At 39.2% G+C, this 21,867-nt stretch overlaps 3 protein-coding genes across 5 annotated transcripts in view; all 3 read right to left on the bottom strand.

Annotated features, from left to right (window-relative positions):
- Positions 1-9,529: 9,529 nt before the first annotated feature.
- Positions 9,530-10,689, bottom strand: LOC123977741 (leucine-rich alpha-2-glycoprotein-like). The gene has a single exon (XM_046060673.1). It carries the CDS (start codon positions 10,672-10,674, stop codon positions 9,655-9,657), a length of 1,020 nt encoding a protein of 339 aa, XP_045916629.1. The 5' UTR covers positions 10,675-10,689; the 3' UTR covers positions 9,530-9,654.
- Positions 10,690-11,456: 767 nt separating this feature from the next.
- Positions 11,457-13,397, bottom strand: LOC123977740 (leucine-rich alpha-2-glycoprotein-like). Its single transcript, XM_046060672.1, has 2 exons — positions 12,759-13,397; positions 11,457-12,592 (listed from the first exon to the last, which is right to left on the bottom strand). Exon 2 carries the CDS (start codon positions 12,588-12,590, stop codon positions 11,592-11,594), a length of 999 nt encoding a protein of 332 aa, XP_045916628.1. The 5' UTR covers positions 12,591-12,592; positions 12,759-13,397; the 3' UTR covers positions 11,457-11,591.
- A 1,969-nt stretch (positions 13,398-15,366) lies between these two features.
- LOC123977529 (rho-associated protein kinase 2-like) overlaps positions 15,367-21,867 on the bottom strand; it is a 34,702-nt gene continuing 28,201 nt past the window's right edge. For all 3 annotated transcript variants that reach the window (XM_046060277.1, XM_046060278.1, XM_046060280.1), the window contains 6 exons: positions 21,129-21,196; positions 20,940-21,028; positions 20,015-20,093; positions 19,613-19,880; positions 18,235-18,493; positions 15,367-15,991 (listed from right to left, as the gene is read on the bottom strand). In XM_046060277.1, coding sequence (XP_045916233.1) covers positions 15,988-15,991; positions 18,235-18,493; positions 19,613-19,880; positions 20,015-20,093; positions 20,940-21,028; positions 21,129-21,196 — 767 coding nt within the window. In that variant the 3' untranslated portion in view covers positions 15,367-15,987. The remainder of the gene's footprint in view (positions 15,992-18,234; positions 18,494-19,612; positions 19,881-20,014; positions 20,094-20,939; positions 21,029-21,128; positions 21,197-21,867) is intronic.

The following is a 21,867-nucleotide window of genomic DNA, read 5'->3' as shown; positions in this document are numbered from 1 at the left end:
TTGTGATCACGGCGTTCTTCTTCTGCTTGTGTAATTCCGGTAATGTAGACGCCCGTCACTACATTGAATATGTACAAAAAAGAAGAAGAGGGACTAATAATAATAGTAATATACAGTCTCCCAGTAGTCTTCTGGTTTATTAGAAGTAAGAAGAGAAGTGACATTTGGACAACTGAAGGAGCATCTGTGTTATTTACCACCTGTCCCGACAGCCAGATGGAGTTGGGACAGATGGCTCTCGGCAGAAATCACGGATTTTGTGGATTTTCACAGATGGAAGGCTATAACGTTAATGTGGGACAGATGTTTTCAAAGCGGTGCTGAAGTTGTCTGTTTTCTGCTGGACAGGTAATTAACTTTGTTTGTCAGACTTTAGCGATGCAAATGAAAACTGTTGGTTGAGAGCTTTAGCTGTTAGCTGGCCATAATCACAGAGAGCCGTGTTTCCCCTGTCAGTGGTGTGAAATATGGATTAATTTTATGTAGCCAAACGTTACTTATTCTCCAGCCTGTGGTTTGGCTTTGCTGGTTATGGTTATGTTAGCGAGACAATCAGCTGATCAGTAACGTTAATTGGCAATAAAACCGTAACATTAGCTTAGAGCATGGAAGCATCAGCCAGCTAAACTTTTACAGACTGGTAGAAAAACATTTATTTTTAGTTGGATTGGTTTATTCTCCAGTGCTGTGCTTTGGCTTGTGGTGTTATGTTAGTTGGATCAATAATTTCATGTAGTTACTCTCTCTCTCTCCAGCGCTCTGTTTTTGACTTTGTCTGTTACATTTGTGAGAATCAGCTGATCGCTAATTGGCAATAAAACGGCAGCTTCCACCATCGAATCTCAGATCAGCCAGCTAAACTTTGAAAAAATATGTAGTTGGATTGTAACTTCATGTAGTTCTTCTCCAGCCTCTGTTATGGCTTTGTTACGTGGACAGAAATGTGCCGTTCCTGAGACAAACAGCTGATGAATATTATTGGTAATGAAACGGTAACAGCAGGATCAGCAGCTAAACTTCACATTTTACTGCCCTGGTGGAAAACATGTATTTCTTTTTACTGCTAATAGTGATATATAACAAGACGGTGTGCCTATCAAGTGACCAATAATAAATACTTTCCGAATTTGCATTAAAAAACTTTATTGGATATTGCTTCCCACTGTGCACACAAATGTGTAATTTTTACTTTCACATGCTAAATGCCCATTAAAAATGTTGCACCATTTTTCCACAAGCTGAAATTATGGCTGTCAGTACTACTTTGTGTTTCTGTTGTATTTAAAAAAATTCAAAAGACATTTTGGTAATATTTGCATATTGCTTATCTAATTAAGCAAAGCAAGAGGAGCCTTGATTCTCACCAGCCAATGCCTTTGTAAACTTAATGTATTATGTGGTTTATAATGGGCTGTGGTGCAGAAACAGTGAGGCTTACATTGTCCTGGTATCTGTCAGTGGTCATACTTGATGCACTAGATGTGATAGGGTTTGAAAATGTCTTCATTTACTTTGGTATGTTAGTCCAGATGAGCCAACCCTCCCAAGATGTAAAATAATGTATTACAGGAGTATGAGACATCATGTAGCACTTCATTTCTTCATGTGGCTGTTTTTTATTAATGAAAAAAGTAACAATAATATTCAAAAAAACATTATGTTTTACATAATTTATATAATTTCTTAACACATCTATCTAAAGAAACCTAATTTCTTGAATGGCAGTCTCTTTTATCTCATAGATGACATCGTAGCTATACTGCTCACTTGGGTAGGGGAGAGGGGTGCAATTCGCAACCCTCACCATTAGATGTCACTAGAACTTACACACTGAATCTTTAAAGCCACTCAGTTTATTTAAAAATCAATCCATCTGTTGCATGTCTTTCTTAGCAAATTAATTTAATTAGAAGGTTATAAACAGCAACACATAACAGAAATAAACAGCTCTCCTGTGTACGACTGCCTGCATAATAAAGAACCATGATTAGGTCTGTTTACCCTCCGGTACAACTTTCATTCCTCTTAGTCATTCCTCATGTCCTCCGCTAATGGTCCCTACTTCAAAAATGGCTTACAAAGGGCAAATTTCACTGTATCAGCCATGTTCTAGTGGCCCTGTGTCACTTCTGCTGAAGAATATATGGACATCTAATTAAGGTAATTGGCCTTCAGAGACCAAAGCCACAGTGATCGATCTGACCTGCTCATCGATGCACTTGCCACTGGTGATAATTTCATCCAGAGACAATGATGTTTTATGGAATGGAACATTCTTGTCACGCAGTGGCTTATTTAGGGCTGCAGGTTTTAAAAACAAAATTTAGCGAGTGTGTCATCTGACTTCTACCTTCAACTGGATGTAAAATTGATCTCGGTTACAGAATTACTCAAACATGCTTATTCCATATATCGAATTGTGGCAGCTTTGCATTTTTGCCCATCTCTGCCCCTGGCTGATGTGGCAGTGATGTTTTCTTTAAAAATGCAACATCCATCTTATAAAAAAACGGAACAACCACACCCAGAAGATTGATTGTTGCCAAAACATTAAAACTCACTTTTGAGTCATGAACTTTATATGTAGGCTTTTGCTTCCAAAACAGAAACACATAAGAGTTGTGATAATTTGTGCTGGGAATTAACTGCAAAAAACATCATAAAGCATTTTGAAATGAAAATACTCGTTTGGAACACTGACAAATGCAGAATTCTTGTATGATTAATTCATTATAATTAATAAGTTATTTATTAAAAGAGAGATGTATGCAGATACTTGTCAACTTGCTGAGAGTTAGAAGATGAGTCTATACATTAAAAGTAATTAGTTAAATAGCTAAATGACATTTTGGGACATTAGATTAATATCACCCTTATGTCTGTCAGTTAAATATGAAGCTTCAGCCTGTAGCCATTTAGCTGAGCTTTGCGCAAAAACTGGAAAGGGAGGGGAGGGAGTTCTGTCCAAACATAACAAAAACCAAACACCATCATGGTATCTATCTTGTCATGTAACACTCCACAAGAAAAGTAATTAGCACATTTACAAAAGTATGTATGGTCCTAGATATGGGGCGCTTAGCCTAGCTTTGCACAAAAACCTGAAATTAGGCAAGCTAGCTTGTCTCCCTGCTTCCCAGTCTTCATGCTAAGCTAAGCTAATTGGCTTCTGGTGCAGCTCCATAACTTACACAGACATTCCCCTAAGAGATCTTTCTATAAATGACTAAATATGTTGTTGAAACGTGAATGCCTCAGCTCATGACAATTGTTTTTCTTGCTACTTCATCTAAGTTGGCCCTCACAAACAGTTGGCCTGACCCCCCCCCCGCACTCATCAGTGACACATGATCTCCCTCAGGAGCCATGACCTTCTTTCTACATGCTGTGAACAGTTCAGTGGTTGCAGGCGCTTCTGCATGGCTCCACGCCGACCAACCCCAACAACAGGTGAAGGGTCTGTTATAGACACTGCATAAAGAGCCTCTGGATGAATGGAGCCAAATGATAATCTGTATGAGCTCACTGTGAAAGGATGTCAGTTGCCGACATAAAAAAAAAAACTTATGGCAAAGCATGTGAGGAGTCATTGAGGAGACTGAGATGTCAAACAGTGATAAAATGCTGTGTCCTTGTCTTTTGTGGTCGGAGGTAATTAAACTCCCGTTTGTCCCCTGTCACTGTGGGTGACTACAGATGGATGGAAATGTGGAGATCACTATGCCATCCCTGGAATGAAAAATTACTGAGTAAGATGCAAAAGGAACTGTGGTGAATATCTACTAGAAAGATTTTTCCTCTTACAGCAGCCTGAGTTCAAAGCTGCAGGGATTATACACAGCGCATCGCTGCAGTGGAATATTTACATGATAATTAAAAAGAGTTGATGTCTACAGTCAAATGAGATTGGTGGAAGTTGGGGGAGGAGTAAAAGATCCGTCAGTATGTTCTTTAAGGAGGCTATGAGCATGTCAGTGGGAGGTCAAAGCTGTTTTGTTTCCTGCGGGTTGATGAAAAAACACAGATGTGCTAAAATCAGATTATGTGACTTTGAAAGAAGAAATAGCAGTCTTTCTCTTACAAATGAAGAGTTCAATTCATAAGTGATAAAACACAGCTTGTTCAAGTTAGTACACTCAGATGTTTTGCTCCTACACTGTAATTTGAACTGGTATGACCTGTAGCTAATGTTAACTTAGTTGACTGACATTGACTCTTTTATACTTGTTTTACCATTACACTACATTTAAGCATTTTTAGAAATCCTACAATTGCCACAAAACAAATATCTTCATGCTAATGGTATCTAGTTATACAGCTAGTTACAATGGAAGCAAAAGGATTTTATTTGCATTGAAAAATGGCAGCAATCTATCTTCCCGAAACCAGTGTGATTATCTTAAATAATACACTCTCAACCATTTCAGAAGGAAGTAGGCTAGTTACAGTTATTTGACGGTGTGTTCTGTAGATTATCCAGATTAACAGGGACACTAATGGTGCTTACCCATTACCAGGTCAACCTGCCTTGACTCGCCTCTACTGGACTCTCGGGCACCCGTCCTCCGTTTTCCATTGAAGATGTAGTATCCCCATAATAATGGAAAACCAATGAACCGCGTAGAGCCTAGGCGAGTTGAGCAAATACCATCTGGTTAAAAGGGACTTAAAAGGATCTGTTTGCTTCAAACAAACCCCACACACATCTCTGACATTGAATTGAGGTGGGTGCATCCAACAATTTGTATAACTTTCCATAATTTACAACCCATCAAGAGCGCCTACTTCATGCAATGATTAACTAGGTGTGTGGCAGTAAGAAAGTGAGCAGGAATTGAACTTCTCTCTCAAAGCCCTTTCTTTACTGTTACTTTTGGGTCTTCAGGTCAAACTAGTGGCACCTCATGCCACATGCTTTTCAAGGCAAGGCAAGTTTATTTGTATAGCACATTTCAACAACAAGGTAATTCAAAGTGCTTGACAGGACATTTTCAGAACATTCTGTCAAAAAATTAGCACTGTTCCCGTCTATCTCTACGATAACACATTTTCCATCAGATGTGGGCGGAGATCATGATGTACAATTAGCCTACATTGTTTAAAGCATACCTCATCACAGGTGGTGGAAGAATTGTTGAAATGCTTTGCTTAGGTAGTAGCAATACCACAGTGTAGAAAAAGCCTAAAGTAGGAGAAAGTGGAAATACTCAAGTAGAGTAGTAAATACTTCAAAATTGTGAATATATATATATATATATATATATATAGTTACTTTGCAACACTGCACAAGCCTTTATTTTTGAATTGCTTTCTAAATATAACTTTCCAATGATGTGGCCACCACAAATAAAATTACAGTAGGTGAGAAAATGTGTGTTTAGTAATAATCATGAACCAGCCCTTTAAGCAAAAACTTGAGATTTGTCTGTTCTCTTTGCTAATGGTTACTCAGGAGTTTCCAATCTCTCATCACCATCTTATCAGGTATTTTTTTTTTTTCTCCTTGCCTTAAACCAAAAAACAAGCTCTATCTGGCTGAGAAAATAGAGCAAGCTCCATAAACCAATGCATCATCTCTCTTAACATGCGTCATCACTGCTGCTTGGTGTCCTCCATTAATCTTGTTACCATTACATTTGTGTTGTTGTCATCTTGATATTTGAGATTTAATGACTGCTGCGCTCTGGCCTTCACAGAGACGTGGTTTATTCCTTGCCTTTTTCGGTTCCTAAAGTGTTTTTCAGTTACCTTTGTGAGGCAGATGCAAAGCAATTTCTGTGCACTGAAAAGTTATCTTGATCTTGATTATCAAGGTAGTTTATTTATCATTGTACAGCAGAAGGTTGTGAAACGAAATGAAACTACGTAGTCCTTTCAAGCTACTCAGACACAATTTAACACATAATTGAATGTATGTTAGAACAGTGTAACATATAAAATAAATAAAATATGGTTAACAACTTATCTAATTTCTGTCTGCATTTTCATCTGTGAATGGATTTTTTAATGGATAAATAGTGGTTATATCAAATGCGAACGTGTTCTCTGTGTGGTTCCTGTCTGTATGTGGCGATATTGAAGTAGCCTCTATCAAAACCTTTATTCCTGCAATAAAAAAGCTTCTGCTTGTGGCAGGGTGTTAAACAGGATGAGCCTCCTAATAGCCCATTTCCCTGCAGAGCAACAGAGGCCATTTACAACAACCAATCATACAGTAGCAAGCAAGCTCAATTCTATTTGCCAATAATGACATAATGCTCAAAGGTAACAAAACATGCAACAAAACATTCCTTTCCCCGTGTTTTAAAGTAGAGCAATGATTTGTGAGCAGGTAAATGAGATAAAATCAACAATGCAGGTCAATGCATGGGATCATGCTATTTCTTTCCCTATTCGCCACTTTCCGCTTATTGTAACATTGATTAAACATGCTAGATGAGGGCTGTAAAATGCAATGCATGCTGGTCCTGAATATGCACAGATTTGAGGCATAAACATAATACTGTCAATCCTGAGTAAAAAGCGTGGGAAGATTGATAAAGGGCTCAGTGGGAGTGTTTTACTGTTGTTAAGTGCTTGCATGGTAATGGCCTCAAGCTCCTGAAGGCAGCCACAGTGTGACTCCTCTCACCCACCTTTAGGCAAACTTTTAATGAGTCAACCTTTGTTCTTATTTCAGCATGAGCTCAAATACACATAAGGTATGAAGGTGAGTGTGACCTGCAAAATATCAAGGCTGAAGAATAAAGCTGCACAACTGCAGTGAACAGACGTGTTTATTGATGGATGTGTGTCTTGTTAGAGGTGCGATTAATTTTACTTCAGCCCACAGTCTTGGATCGACCGTCCTGTAGTAACACTTCAAACACAATGAGACCGCAGAGTAAAATCACATTTTCAGTGGTGGAAGACATATTCTGATCCTTAATATTAAAACTACAATATAAAAACAATATAATAAGTCTTTGATTTAACACAATAGTTTAATACTTTGGGAAATACGTTTATTCAAGAGTTAGTTGGGAAGATTTATACCTCTCTCATGTTTGTCAGTTAATAGGCTATACAGCTAGAGCCAGCAGTCGGTTAGCTTAGCTTAGCATAGCATACAGACTGGAAATAGGGGGAAACAGCTAGCCTAACAACCTAACAAAATCTGCCTACCAGCACCTCTAAAGCTCACTAATGCTAATTAACACATTATATCATGTTTAATTAATGTCGTACGACAAGAAAGTCTAAAAATGCTAATTAGCGGTTTTATGGGGGGTTATCCATCCATCCATCCATCCATCGTTGACCGCTCATCCTGCGTACAGGGTCGCGGGTTATGGGGGGTTATGTGCTTGATTATGTCTTGGCCAGGATATGTTTTTAAGCAACCAACAGAGACCAAGAAATAGTCTGTCAGATTGTATTTTAAACATTGGTTATGTATGGATTAAATAGACAAGTCATACGGTATTAATTACTGACTTTTAGAGGTGCTAGTAGATAGATTTTGTTTCCTTTGGACAGAATCAGGGTAGCTGTTTCCCCCTGTTTCTGGTCTTTAAGCTAAGCTGACAGATAAACAGACAGATACGAGAGTGAAATTTATCTTGTCATTTAACGCTTTGCAATAAAAAAAAAGCAAATAATATTTCCCAAAATGTCAAACTATTGCTTTATATTTTAGTTTCAAGTATTATCAGCAAAATTTTCTTTATATTTAATATCATGCAAACTGGCATGTTTGAGTGAGTGCTATTATACTGATTATTACAGGTACAAGCAAGCAGAACTTGTGTATGTCGGTTAGTTCATTCTATAACAAAGCATTATATTATTTTATAAGCTCCTTCAAGGTTTTTAAATATTTGTCTGCAAAGTAACCATACTACTGTAGCTGTTCAGTAAACAGTGCACTAAAAAAATCATTTACCCCTGAAATGTAGAGGATATTGTACTTCCTTGAATAAATATACTTTCCACCACTGCGCATTTAGAATTGAAATGAGAGTTAATAATACACAGTTTTACAGTTCATTGATGAATCGATTAGAAAAGATTTTCAAAATTCTTACTGGTGCAGAACTAAATTGAAAAAAACAAAATGTATAGAATAAAAATGAACACCTCAAAGAAAGCATAAAACTACAAATATAATATAATAGAGTTTATTACCTGAAAATATACACTGAGAGACATTCTTGTGTTAATGTTAAGTTATTAGTGCACCATTGCTAATGAGCACCTATCAAAGATGATCATGTCTCCATTATTATAACACAGAGTGAGAAAGGCCACAGTAATTTGAAGTGCGTGAAAACCTTTCCCGTGACCTTTCAGATTTCAGCGTCACTCAGTCATCATTAGCCAACAGTACAGCATCGAGCCAGAAAGCAGGCTCCTTTCCTCCATACCAATCAAGGCAGGGAAGCCTCATCCTCATTTATCCAGGGAACGCCCCGCCCACCATTACACACTTGCAAACATCAGAGCCTGGGGGGGTTCACAGGAACATAGAGATTAAATGTCTTGCCCAAAGAGCTGCAGTAGCTGTTAGGGGGAGGAGAGTGCCTTTGAACACTTTCCTCAAAACTGATGTTTTCCTCCAGAGGTAATTATTATAAGAGGGAATTAGGATTCGGACCAGCAAACCCACGTCCTCAACCTTTAACCTCCAGGATACAATTTAGAGAAGTAACACGAAAGGCCGACATCAAAGTTTACCATGCGCTCCTTGGGGAAAATTTATAAACAAGGTTTAATTTTCATAAGTAACAGCCTCTTGAGGAGGCAATGTTTTATATTTTATAACAATAATAAATTACATTTGGGGTGCACTCACCGAGATCATGGCTTGAGGACAGGTGTGTGGGGGCATGCAGAGCATATACACAGACATATATACTCTTTGAAAGAGAGAGACTTGAAGAGAGAGAGAGAGAGAGAGAGAGAGAGAGAGAGAGAGAGAGATTTAAACACATCCAGAAGGGGTCAGCTGGAAGTCTCAGCCATTGCACTGCCCACGCACTCCCACATGCTCAACATCATTAAAAACAAAAAGGCACGACTGAGACAATGCTGCAGTCTGTGATGCAACCAACAAGTGAGACAGATATGCTGGAGTAAGCGTTCACCTTAAATGTCGTAAAAAACACATCATGGACGGAGGGAAGAGCTCAATAATTTGTTGCAATTCTGTGACGCCACTGAATACCATTTCTTCTCTTAATGACAGCTTTTTTGACTCTTCATTTAAGAATGTATGATTTAAAATCTAGTTTGTCCATATTTTGAATTATATTCACTTACTTTATGTGCCTCACAGATAGTTAAAACAATAAATACAATAACATAATAATTGGTATCAGGGTCTGCTATGACACAATTTTGAGGATCTACTGAGTAAATTGGGTCTTAAACAAGCTATGCTCTCTGTTCAGTTAATTGCTTTGAAATGTATTGTGTATCTTACGCCACCCAGTGGGCTGGACAGTATCCAAAAAATGGAGAGATCAAGGAGAGATAACAAAAAAAGCAGTGCTGGATAAAAGAATTACGTTTTATTTCAGCCTTTGATACATAGGAATATATGTGAATGATTTATAATTTGGCATAAACTTTTTGCGGAATATACAGGGTACTGGCAAAATATCTATCTCCTCATCACTCTTTTTGAATCTCGTGAAGTCCAAGCTCACTTTCAGTTAAAGAAGCCACTTTTCGATGCTTAAGAGCTTCAGGCCCTGCACAAGTCACTTCCTCCAAAAAGCCGGCATTTTGAGGATGGACAGAGAGCCACTTCCACAGGTACTCCATCTTCTCATCGCACACCCAAGGGTTTCCTGTTAAGATTATGCGGAAAGAGGATTTCCTCCCATCCAGCAGCCCTGACGGGAACTGCTGCAGCTGATTCTGATTGAGCAGTAGAAGTTCAAGATTTGGGAGACCCTGTAGGAGGGTCGCTGGTAGCTCTTGAAGCTGATTCTCCTGAAAAAACAGTTGGGATAGTTTCAGGTTGTGGCTGAAAATTGTAGGTTTTAGGGAGCTTAACTTGTTCCCCGCAAGATTCAGTGACTCCAGGTGGTGCAGGTTCTTCAGGGCGTCAGGTTCTAGGTCCTGCAGATTGTTGTCACTCAAGTCTAGATTCTCCAGATTGGGTAGCTTCTTAAGCAGAGCAGCGGACACACCTGTTAAAAGGTTTCCAGACAAGTCCAGCCAGGTCAGGGTACTGTTGTCAGGAAACCACTCAGCATAAGCCTTTTCAATAAGATTATTCTTCAGCACAAGACTATGAAGTGAGGGGTGGCTGAAGACATTTGGAGGAAGATGAACCAGCTGATTACCCGTCAGATCAAAGGTGTTCAAGTGAGGAACATCCTTCAGTAGATCTGAAGGAAGACTTGTCAGGTTGTTGTGATACAGCTGGAGGTTGTTTAAAAGGGGCACAGCACTCAAATGACTGGCTGTAATACAGCTGAGGTTGGTGGATTGGATGGATAGTCGAGTGGTGTTGGAGGGTAAACCATTTACAGGGAAATGTGTGAGGGACCTTTGGCTGCACACCACCTCTGCACCTGAAGGTGGAAAGGAACAGGAGCACAGATCTGGGCACGAGTGGGCGCCTCTTTTTTGGTATCCGCATTCAGCTACTGCAGTGAAAGTCAGGAGTATCCACAAGTTCATCTTTAAAGCACTACAGAAAGGACACATATAAGAGACATATTTCTCCAGGATATCAAAACTATCTAATAATCTAAATTATTGTTTTGAATTGTGAAAATTTGGTCATAAATGCATAATCCTACCTGAAAGGCACAGCAAAATTCCCTCAGTTTTTGATTACGGACTGGTATTTATACAATGTTGAGTACATTTATTCCCAGAAATGAGTCAGGACAAAATGTTGCAAGGGCAAACAAAACCAAGCAAACAAACCAGCTCATCAACTGGTGAGTGGTTACTTTCTTCTGTACTTTCTAAAAGTGAATATGTTACCACACACAAATCAATATTTTCTTTTTTCAGTCCTGCAAGAAGACTTATTTACGCAGTGGTATAATATTTCAAGTTATTTCCAGTGTGACTTGTAAATCATTGAGGCGTGCAACAAAAAGTTGAATGAATGAGAAATTGGAATTTAGTCCTTTACTTTATCTTCATAATCACATTCTTGGTGTTTGGATTTCTCCTTTTGAAGAACATACAGTCTGTTAAAGGAAGTATGGTTAATCGCTTTGTTAGATGAGAAGAGTGATACCACTTTCATGTCTGTTGGTTCAATATGTCAATATGAAGCTACAGCCAGGAGCCGATTAGTTTAGCTTAGCATAAACACTGGAAACAGCTAGTCTGACTGGTCCAAAAATCCACCTACCAACACTAATGCTCATTAATTAAAATGTCAAACTATTCTTTTCACAACACATTTTATCTGTAATTAAAGTGCAAGGAAAGACAGACATCTCTTTATTCACATCATATTTAATTATACAGTCACATTATGGATTGTTTCAGTGATTGAACAGTAAGTAAGTGATGACAGGCTGAACTGGGTACATTACCATATCAGATAATAACCAGTAACCATAGGATAGAAAATGTTAAGACTGAAGGTTTAGTTCACTTTCTGTCAGTGACAGAACTGAGCGCCCCACCAGAGATTGCGGACTGGCACAAATGATAGTCTCTGGCAGGAAGACCTTCTTCTTGTTCTTCTGAAGCCACCTCCAGAGGTACTCCATCTTCCCATCACACAGCCAGGGGTTGGTGGTCAGGTCCAGCCCCTCCTCGTCCAGTGAGTCCAGAGGGTCCAGCAAACCTGCAGGGATGTGCTTCAGCTGGTTGTCATCCAGACTCAGGAGTTTGAGCTGAGTGAGCTCCTGAAATAGGTTTTGGGGGAGTTTGTTGAGCTTATTCCGAGAGAGGAACAGATACGTGAGGTTATGGGTGCTCTGAAGTATAGATGCATCCAGGGTGTCTAGCTCATTGTTTTGCAGGTTTAGCCTCTCGAGTTTGGTCAGCGAGTCCAGAGAATTTGCAGAGATCTTCTCCAGACGATTGTTGGAAAGGTCCAGATTCTCCAGGTGGGGCAGCTTCTGAAGCAGAGCAGTTGGCATCTCCGTTAAACGGTTCCCAGATAAGTCCAACCAGGTGAGGCTGCTGTTATCAGGAAGCCACGCTGCACCAGCTTTTTCAATCAGATTATTCTTCAGCACCAAGCTGCGGAGCGTGGCATGGCTGAAGACATCCGCAGGCAGGTCAGACAGTTTGTTTCCTGTGAGATCCAAAGTGCTGACGTGAGGAACGCCTCTGAGAAGATGAGAGGAAAGGCTCTGCAGGTGGTTGCTGTACAGGTGGAGCTCTTGCAGCAGGGGTGTGGCGCTTACCTGCTGCTCGGAGATGGAGGTGATGTTTGTGTACTGGATGGTCAGCATGGTGGTGTTCTTCGGGAGACCCTCGGAGGGGTACTCTGTGAGAGGAACCTCATTGCAGACCACCTCTGCTCTTCTGATGTAGCATTTACACAGTGCCGGGCAGGACAGTGTGCCATGGCAGAAATATGCCAACCAAAGGAAAGCAAGGGCACACCAGGGCTTCATTACTAGGAAACGGATGATTAAAAGTGAGATTACACAACAGAAAACTTGCAAGGGCATACATATAAGCATTTCAAACTTGCTAATTGTCTGACCACAAAGTAAACCACAAATCATTTGCCAGTTCATGCACATGATGTTCAGTAACAAAAGTAACAAAAGTAAACTTACTGTTGTTCTCTAGATGGATGAGTATTAGCCGGACCGCTCTTTATATCAGATTCAGCAGTGTTCACTTGCAAATTACTGAGTCATTTGGGAAGTGGATCCTCTAAACTAATCATTACTTACTGAGTAAACACGGGCCCGTCACTACACAATCATTCGTCAAGGACGGGCAGTTGCAACAGACTCTATACTGCAGGGAAAGTACAAAGCCTGGAAACTTAGTTTATGTTGGTTTATTGAATACAATACTATAGTTTTGCTAAAAGGAGCTGATTCTGAAATATGGTGCTCAAGTCTGTGCGTTAATGTGACCATATGAAGTTTACGAATGTCTGATGGTTTGCCACTGATTGGATAACTCAGTTAGATGTCTACTTTGTACTTTGGATTTTTTAAAATATGGTGAAAGAGGGGGAGAGACGGAGGGAGAGTGCAAGGAAGAGATAAAAATGCATGACCATCAATCAAAAACACATTGCACCAGGATGCACAATGGGAAGGCAGCAAGCAGGATAATGTGCCTTGCCACAAAGTAAAATGGTTCAGGAATGATTTGAGGAACACAAAAACAACAACTTCAAGGTGTTGACTTGGCCTCCAAATTACCCAGATCTTAATCCATTCGAGCATCCGTGGGATGTGCTGGACAAACAAGTCTGATCCATGGAGGTCCCACCTTGCAACCTCGCAACTTACAGGACCTTAAGGATTTGTTGCTAAGGTCTTCTCAAAGTATTCAAAATAAAAGTATTCTTTTTGCAAAAAAATGCCCCAATAAACATTACATTCAATTGTTACTGAACGCAATCAAGTATTGGTAACATTTTACTGTTGTAGCTGGTTTGGTTGTAGCTAATTTGAACTATATTAGCGTGTTGGGTGTAAAAAAGTGTCTCAATAACAATGTATTGTAGCTAAAAAAGCCTCAGCTGAAGAAATAAAAAAGCAATCCACATTCTAGCCAATCCAGCCTCACGAGGGACATACAGAGGAGCACAGACAGAGAAAACAGAGGAAAGTATAACAGTCACTAGTGCACTGTGTTCTTGATTAAACATCTATTAGCACATCAAGTGTGCTACAATATGTGAGGTTATACATACTGTACATGTTTTCAGTTTTGGCCTATATTAACTAAGAAAGAGGCAGAGAAGCACTTAGTTCATTTACTTCAGTAAAAACAGCAATACTGCAATATAAAAGTACTCAATTACAAGTAAAAGTCCTGCATTTAAAATGCAATTTAAGTAAAAGCATTACTAGTATAACTAGCAAAACATATCAAGTATCAGAAGTAAACGCACTGATAATGCAGAAAAATGGCCCCTGTGAGTGTTTTATTATTATATATTACACTATTAGATTATTATTACTGATGCAATAATGTATAAGTAGTATTTTAATATTGTAGGTGGATGAGGTGAAGCTGATTTTAACTATTCTATACACCGATGAGTAGTAATCTTGTATCATGTATCATTTTTTATAGTCTCACTTTTTTTACATATATAAAACCTCAAGTCTGTAAAGTAACTAGAAAAACAAAGCTCTAGAACAAATGTAGAGTGGAGTAAAAAGAATATCTCCCCTTTGAATTGCAGTGGAGTACAATACTAGAGAATGTATTTACCACTGCTGCATGAAAGACATCCTTTTTAAAAATGTAAGTTTAAATATTAGAGATAAAATAATAAAATGTAGATTCATGATGGCCCTGCGATGGACTGGCGACCTGTCCAGGGTGTACCCCGCCTTTCGCCCAATGTCAGCTGGGATTGGCTCCAGTCCCCCGCGATTCATGATGAGGAGTAGAAACAGCAGGTGAGGGCTGCGTGCCACCTGAGGTCACAGCAGCCGGCACAGCAGGTTTCATGCTAATTTAACCAGTACATTCAGTCTCACAGCTGATAGAGAGAATGGATTAGACCTGCAGTATGAAATACAATTTTAGCAGATGGGCAACATGATGAGCCATTACATTATGTATGATGAGTGCCAGTTGGCTTTAGGCTGTTCTGAAAGATTTATTTCAGTCAAGCCCACTCACTCCACATGCACTAGCAAGATAAAGACGGACCTATTCGGGTATAGTTCAAATAGTCTCCTAAAATACACTGGTGTCAAGATAGAACAACTCTGAAGAATAACTACAGTGTTGCAATAACACATTTGTATTTATAATATCAGTGATATGCACTACAGACTTTCATATCATATCAATTTCATTATCTTTTTTGGCGTAGTTTGTCTTGTGGCAACACTTCCCTATACAGTGTACATTACAATTTACTATAATTTTTATATAGAGTATATCTAAAGATAATTGTTGGTACAGTGCAACCTGGGAAGATATGGGTAGAGAAATCAAATTCAAACCCCAGTTTTCACCAATCCCCCCTGTCTCAGAAAAACTTATTTAACTAGATAGATCTGTATTTACTTCTTTCACTGCCTGTCTGCTGCTTTTGATGCAGTATCTACTTCATACTGGAGGAGGCTTTTTCAACTTTTGCTTTCACAACTTTTTTGTCTGCATTGTAGTATGTCCTTAACGGTAAAACACTGAGACAAATCCTACACGTGGGATTTTACACAATCAATGAAAAATCAATCACGGTAACAATTTATTCGAATTTTTCATGAATGGCGAGAAGAAAACACATCGTTTCTGTTCAATTCACATTATTCTGTCTTATGTTGTAATTGTACTATTGTGTATAATAAAACATGCCCCAAAATCAAGACTCCAAGAGTAAAACTGGATTCATTTACAGGACAAGGATATACTTTATAATGTGCTGCTGACTTATATCCATAAAAATAAAACAATCATATACTATGAGCTAAATTTCTGTGTTACAATACACAGACGGACCTCTTATACAAATATTCACACACATGCCTAATACCTCACAAACACAAATCAGTATGTGAGTCACTGCATCTGATAATAAAATGTCCATGTTTTTTGTCATGATTATAAAATAAGGCAGATTTATTCACAGAGTGTTGAGCTGAGGTTTGTTTTTTTTGTTTTTGCTTTGAATACTGCTCATTTTCCTCTTGTTAAAATGACAAAGACAGTCCCAGTTCTCATGACGACAGCCAGTGTGTCTGTGAATGTTTCTGTCCACGATAAGTATATTTTTTTCAGTCTACTTCCCTAAAAATATAGCACGTAGACACCTGCATCCAGGCTGCCGTCATTAATCCACAAAGATTCCAGCCAGGGTTAACTGTGAAAAGAGAGAGAGAGAGAGAGAGAGAGAGAGAGAGAGAGAGAGAGAGAGAGAGAGAGAGAGAGAGAGAGAGAGAGAGAGAGAGAGAGAGAAAAAAAATATCATGTGAAAACCTGGGATGCTACCAACAGAATGACTGGACTTCAAAAGGCACGCCCACACAAAATCCACTCAAATTACACAAGGAAGCTATCCAGTAGCCACACAATGTACGAGTAAGATTAATAAACAGCAGACAGAATAATCGTGGCCTGCATATTTGCAATAAGTAAAATATTAAAGTACATTTTTGCTTTCTTGTAGTTAGTTTGAGCTAGCTTAGCTTAGCACAAAGACTGGAAACATGGTGAAACAGCTAGCCTGGCTCTGTCCAAAGGTAACAAAATCCACCTACCAGCACCTCTAAAGTTAAACGGGACTTGGCTGTAACAGCAGGGTTATGTGCCGGACTATTTCTTGGGCAGAGATGTTTTTTTATAACACTTTGCTAAGCTAACCAGCTGTTGGCTATTGCTTCATATTTAATGGACAGATCTAAGAGCGTTATTTTTTAAGTAACCTGCAAGAAAGTGATTATGTAGTTTGTATGATGCTTTGGCAATACTGTTGTTACACATTCATGCCAATAAAGCTAATTTGAATTGAATAAGTGCATTTTTCCAAAATGTCAAACTATGTGATATTTTACTTCTTGCAAACATGCAGACCAGGAATACTCCCAAATCTGTCTGCTTTTTATGCAATAAGCATGTGCAGCAAGCATATTTCCCAACCACTATTACATCTATTATATTACACTGAGTTCATGTTTCACACTCATTTTTACATTTAAAAATCACTCAAAAATGCATGCATCTGGCCACACTGAAGCCACCTATTAACTGCAAAAACACATGCAGAGGTCCAGTTACCCTCTGTCCCCCCTCTTTGACTTCCTTCAGAAGAACATATCATCATCATCATTATCGACATCATCCAACGACCAACTCCAGTCTCTTAGGCCAAACTCAAGCGACCTGAAACAGCAAGTTTGAGGTTTACTGAGGGGTCAAAAGCCTTTAGTGCCTCATTAACTGCTGGGGCAACACATGCCACGTTCACCAGGGGCAGCACAGAGCTGTGAGTAGTTAACTGAGTGACTGAACGCTGCTTGTTATGATGAGGCACAGTTAATGGACACAGCAGCACAGCATGATGGAGGGCGGACAGGCACAACAAGCTACTTACAGTCTCCCAGCATGAGAGACGTTAGAATGGTGGGGTCAGAGGTGAAGAGGTCAAAGGTCAGTGGAGGATGATACGGAGCATGGGGCCAGTGCTGAGGGATGAGAGCCAGTTAGGTTGTGGATGGCAGCAAACTTTGACAACTGAGTGTCTGAGCGTCCTTTATTACAGAAAACAAGACCGATACTGTTAGCTGATACTGAGTCCCATAATGGTTTGGTGCCATTTCCTACTCAATTAGGTGGCTACTGACACTGCATTAATGCTGCATACAGCAATATGCACATGCAAATGATTCAGGAATCCTATTTAAAGCAAGACATCCTGTGTCAGCCACAGCTTTAAGCCCCTTTCAAGTGCACATGTTTGAGAGTCATCAACAAAGATTAGTCTGGCTTGTTGTTTCTGATTGAGTTGTTTTTAAACAAAATTTTACTGAAAAATAGATGGCTTATCAGATTAGATTAGCTACAATTTTAACCCTGATTTTTATGTTCCCATTCAACTACAAGTTAAGTTTCCTACTGCAAAAGGTACCTGATCACAACAGTTTACAGTAAATGAAGTTCATTTCAGACCCTGACAGTTCAGAAAAGGCCTGCGAGCTGCTGATTAGTACCAGAATCGCTGATGTTTTTAAAATTACCATTTGCATTTGCTGTGTAACATTTTAACCCAAAAATCTGAATATGCCGATTTTATTGCCACCTGGCTTTTAACAATCAAAACAAAGATGGATTCATTTCTAGAGTTTTAATTTATTAACTGTAAAGACAATGATCTTATTTTGATTTGTGCCCACATACCTGATGTAATATTGGGGATGTGAATACAAGATTTAGTGGTTTTAATAAACTGAAAATAACGAGTGAGTTTGACCTTGAGAACAAGATGGATGGAACATCCTGTGTGTGTCATTGCAGTTATGTAAAAAAATACTACAGAATCAAACAGCTTTAATATGGGTGAATAATGCTAATATTTTCTGTATCTGGCAATTATTTCCCCGTCCTCACCTGGGCTTCCCTGATGGCTGCTGCTGTCTAGTGGATTGGATCTTCATGGCACCGCGATGTGCCGACATGTGAGGTGAAGCTCTGGGTGAAGGTGAACCTGAAATTGCTTCAGGAAGGATGTTTTGTACTGCGGAGGGAGAACTAATTGCTGGAGGTTTCCTCGGGATGCGTTTGAGAAGGTGATTGACCCAGCGCTGCTGGTCCTCTGGAGAGTTGGTCAATAAAAGCAGCTCTTTGGCAGTGGACAAGTCATAGTTCACTGTTGAAGAAAGTTATTTAAAATACATTAGAAACAGGGTAAAGATAAGATTAGATAAGCACTAGCTTTTTAAGAAGAGCTGTTAAAGAGTTTCTGTGTCTTTAAAGCTGGTGAAGGTGACTAGAATGAGACAGCTAGATTTTGAAAGCATCCAACAGAAAAATTACTGCCCCTCTGTATAGGCCTCTTTCCAAAGCCACTCCCACAAAACACATTTTCATGAACAATTAGTGCACGGACAGAGTGCACACAGGTAGACAGACAGACAGGCAAGTAGCCTGCGACAGACACCAGATTTTTTTAATTTCTTTGACCCAGAACATTTGATTTATTGATTGCTGTCAGGATGAAGAGAATTTGAACAAATATAACAAAAAAAAGCTTCTCAAATACATTACCTACTGTAGCTTAAAGTAATTAAATCAAAATAATCTCTCAACTTATCAGCCAGGCCAACAATGACTGTGGCCAGAAAAATACAAAAATGCTGTTTGATATACCACGATACAAACCCCCACTGATATTCACTATTGTACTTGAAGCACTCAGCACTTTTTTGCTGAGACTACCTTATTTCTTTGTGTGTGCTTAACTCTATGATGTCATTTCAAGCAATTGTTGTAGCGTTGTACTGGACTACAGCATACTGAAAAATGTCTCTTAAAGGGTCTCAGTCACAGCTCTGTGACACAGTGTCAAAAACATTAACAATTGATAATTTTCATTTTTTCTCTGTTTTCTATCATTGTAAATTGAATATATTTGGGTTTTGGACACATCCCCTTGAGTTCTGGAAAATTGTGATTTTAACTATTTCCTGACATTTATTCTGAATGATTAATCAGAAAACTAACCAATAGATTCACTGACAATAAAAAATAAATTGTTACTTGCACCTCTTAACATTAATCTAATATGCTTCTATAGTCGGAAATCCAAAGCAGATGGCAGCTGCTGAAACAATGGTAGTGATGTTCTTATTCTGTAATTGTAATACATTTTACTACAGTTGGCATAGGTGTACCCAAATATATGTACTCCATCTTAACACTGGAGAAACATCTGTTTCCATGGTGCAAGCAAATTTTATAATATTAAATCTAGACTGAGCAGACTGACCTTTGCAGGGCACAATAACTTCCTCCTTTCTGTCCAGGTGGTCTTTGTGGCACTTGGTGTGGCAGCGATGGCACTCGAGGGCCGGCGGGGGCTTGAAAACATTCCACAGGGGTCGAGTGCAGGCATCACAGCTGGAGGGGAAGTGGTAGAGCGTAAGGATGAACTCGTGGCCCTTGTGGTTGATGTAAGCAGGACGATCAGCATACAGCGTTGGGTCCACTACAGCCTCCTGGTCACGTTTAAGCTCGCCTTCATTGTCGTACAAGATCTGGGAAAATAGAAGAAGGGGAATGGATATATTATTGAAGAGGCAGTTGAATTGAGAAAACCACACCTGATTTATTCTGACAGCCTGTGCAAGAGGGGAGAGGGGACAGAATGCAGAGGTGACTTGCTCATTACCTGGAATATCCTTGAAATATCTTTGGCTTCTGCACGGTACACATCAGTTTGAGTGACAGGTCGGACATGAAACAGCTTACTGTAGGTGGGAGAGAGATGGAAGGGTTAAGTGGTGACCCAGGATAATAAGTGTAATCACTACTCTGGGTACAGAGACACTTAACTTTTTGTAACTAGAATGCCATTAAAGACATTACTCAAAGTATCAGTGATGGACAGCTTCAGGTGAAAAATATTATGTGTAGCAGTGGCAAGATATGCTTAATTGAGTTGGTTTCTTCTTTTAAAGGACTGTATAGTTTATCCTGACAAATTCTACCCCTACCATGCAGCTAATTTTACAGATTTTTAAAGATGGCCTTTAATCTTATTCTGGATTATATCTTAATTTAGTTGTTCTCTTAAATTTCTAATCTTAGCCACATGGCAATGTCAAGTGTCTGTCCACCACTTTGGTCCAGACTGATCCCTCAGACTTTTCCTCTAGTGCCACAATAAGTTTCACATTTTTGGTTTCCAGTTATATGTCTCAACAACTATTGATTGGATTGCCATGAAATTTGATGCAGACATTCATGTTGCCCTCCGGATGAATTCCAGTAGAGTTGGTGAATCTTCAATTTTCATTTAGCGCCATCATCAGGTCAAAATTTCAATTTGTCCAATATTTTGGTTTATTAGCAAATGCTGAGTTGAGCATGCTAACATGATCAATTAAGAAAGTGACCATGGTAAACATTATACTTGCTAACCTTCATGTTAGCACCATCACTGTGAGCTGATTAGCATGATGACGTAAGTACAGTCTCACAGAGCAACTAGCATGGCTGTAGCTTCTTAGTATAACTACTGTTTAAAAGAGTGCTTCATAACGTTACATAAACTTTAACATTATTCTAAATTTTTGGTGTTTTAAATGACTCACTCGATGTCCAGTGTCATGAACGGGTTGGCCTGCTCTCGATCCATCTCGCTGTTGTAGAACAGGATCTTCTTACTGCTCACAACTACAAACTGTAAAAGGAAAGGATCAAAAGGTTAGAGGGGGAAATTGTCACGATTATTACAAAGTAAACAAATCTGTAGATCCGAGAAATAATGGTAGACACGTTACTTTTTTGTCCCAGCCAAACCGCTTTGTGTTCTTGGTAGGAAGTGAGACCCAGCCCTCCAGCCTGGAGTCTAGTTTGCAGAGAAAAAAAGACAGGAAGATGTTAACACTGAAAGGAGAGCAGCCTTTAATCATGTGAACCACTTAAAAGACCACCTTGACATTTTGGAACTTTTGGTGGCATTTCCCTTGAACAGACACTCATCACTTGGAGAGGAAATGATTCTTCACCAAAAAACAAAGGGCAAGTGGCGGGAAGCCTTGCTACTTCATTTTAACAACAGACTGTTCAGTGGGAGCTGTACATATATACTATAAGACATCCAGCACAAAATATGGCACATGTCTGGGGAGGAAAATTAAACTAAACTTATTTTAGCTTAGGAAAAACACTACACATGAACTTCACTTCACACTTGGAAAATGTTTCCCAACATCTTTTGCAGTAGAATAAATCTGTACAAAGCAGGCCAGCATCAAGCTGTGAGTATTCATGTGTCCAGTGAACATTAAAAAGGATTAAAGCACAGCAGAGACAGAGTCAACAGAGTAGAGGGATTGAGGGATTAGCTGAAACTTTTGCAGGGTTTAACCAGGGTTGAGGGTATTTCTTTCTCAATTCTATTAATTTAGGATAAAGCAATTTTTAACACATTGGAAATACTGGATTTTACATTTATTCATTTTAGCTGATGCTTTTATCCAAAGCGTCTTACAATTGCTATACATGTCAGAGGTCGCA

The sequence above is a fragment of the Micropterus dolomieu genome, linkage group LG10, assembly GCF_021292245.1.
Source record: "Micropterus dolomieu isolate WLL.071019.BEF.003 ecotype Adirondacks linkage group LG10, ASM2129224v1, whole genome shotgun sequence".
Taxonomy (NCBI): Eukaryota; Metazoa; Chordata; class Actinopteri; order Centrarchiformes; family Centrarchidae; genus Micropterus; species Micropterus dolomieu.
The sequence above is the reverse complement of the archived record's forward strand: the minus strand, read 5'-3'. Positions and strand labels throughout refer to the sequence as shown.

Bases quoted from the DNA above. Each gene is read 5' to 3' on its own strand.
- LOC123977740 (XM_046060672.1), bottom strand. From the start codon at position 12,590: ATGAAGCCCTGGTGTGCCCTTGCTTTCCTTTGGTTGGCATATTTCTGC.
- LOC123977741 (XM_046060673.1), bottom strand. From the start codon at position 10,674: ATGAACTTGTGGATACTCCTGACTTTCACTGCAGTAGCTGAATGCGGA.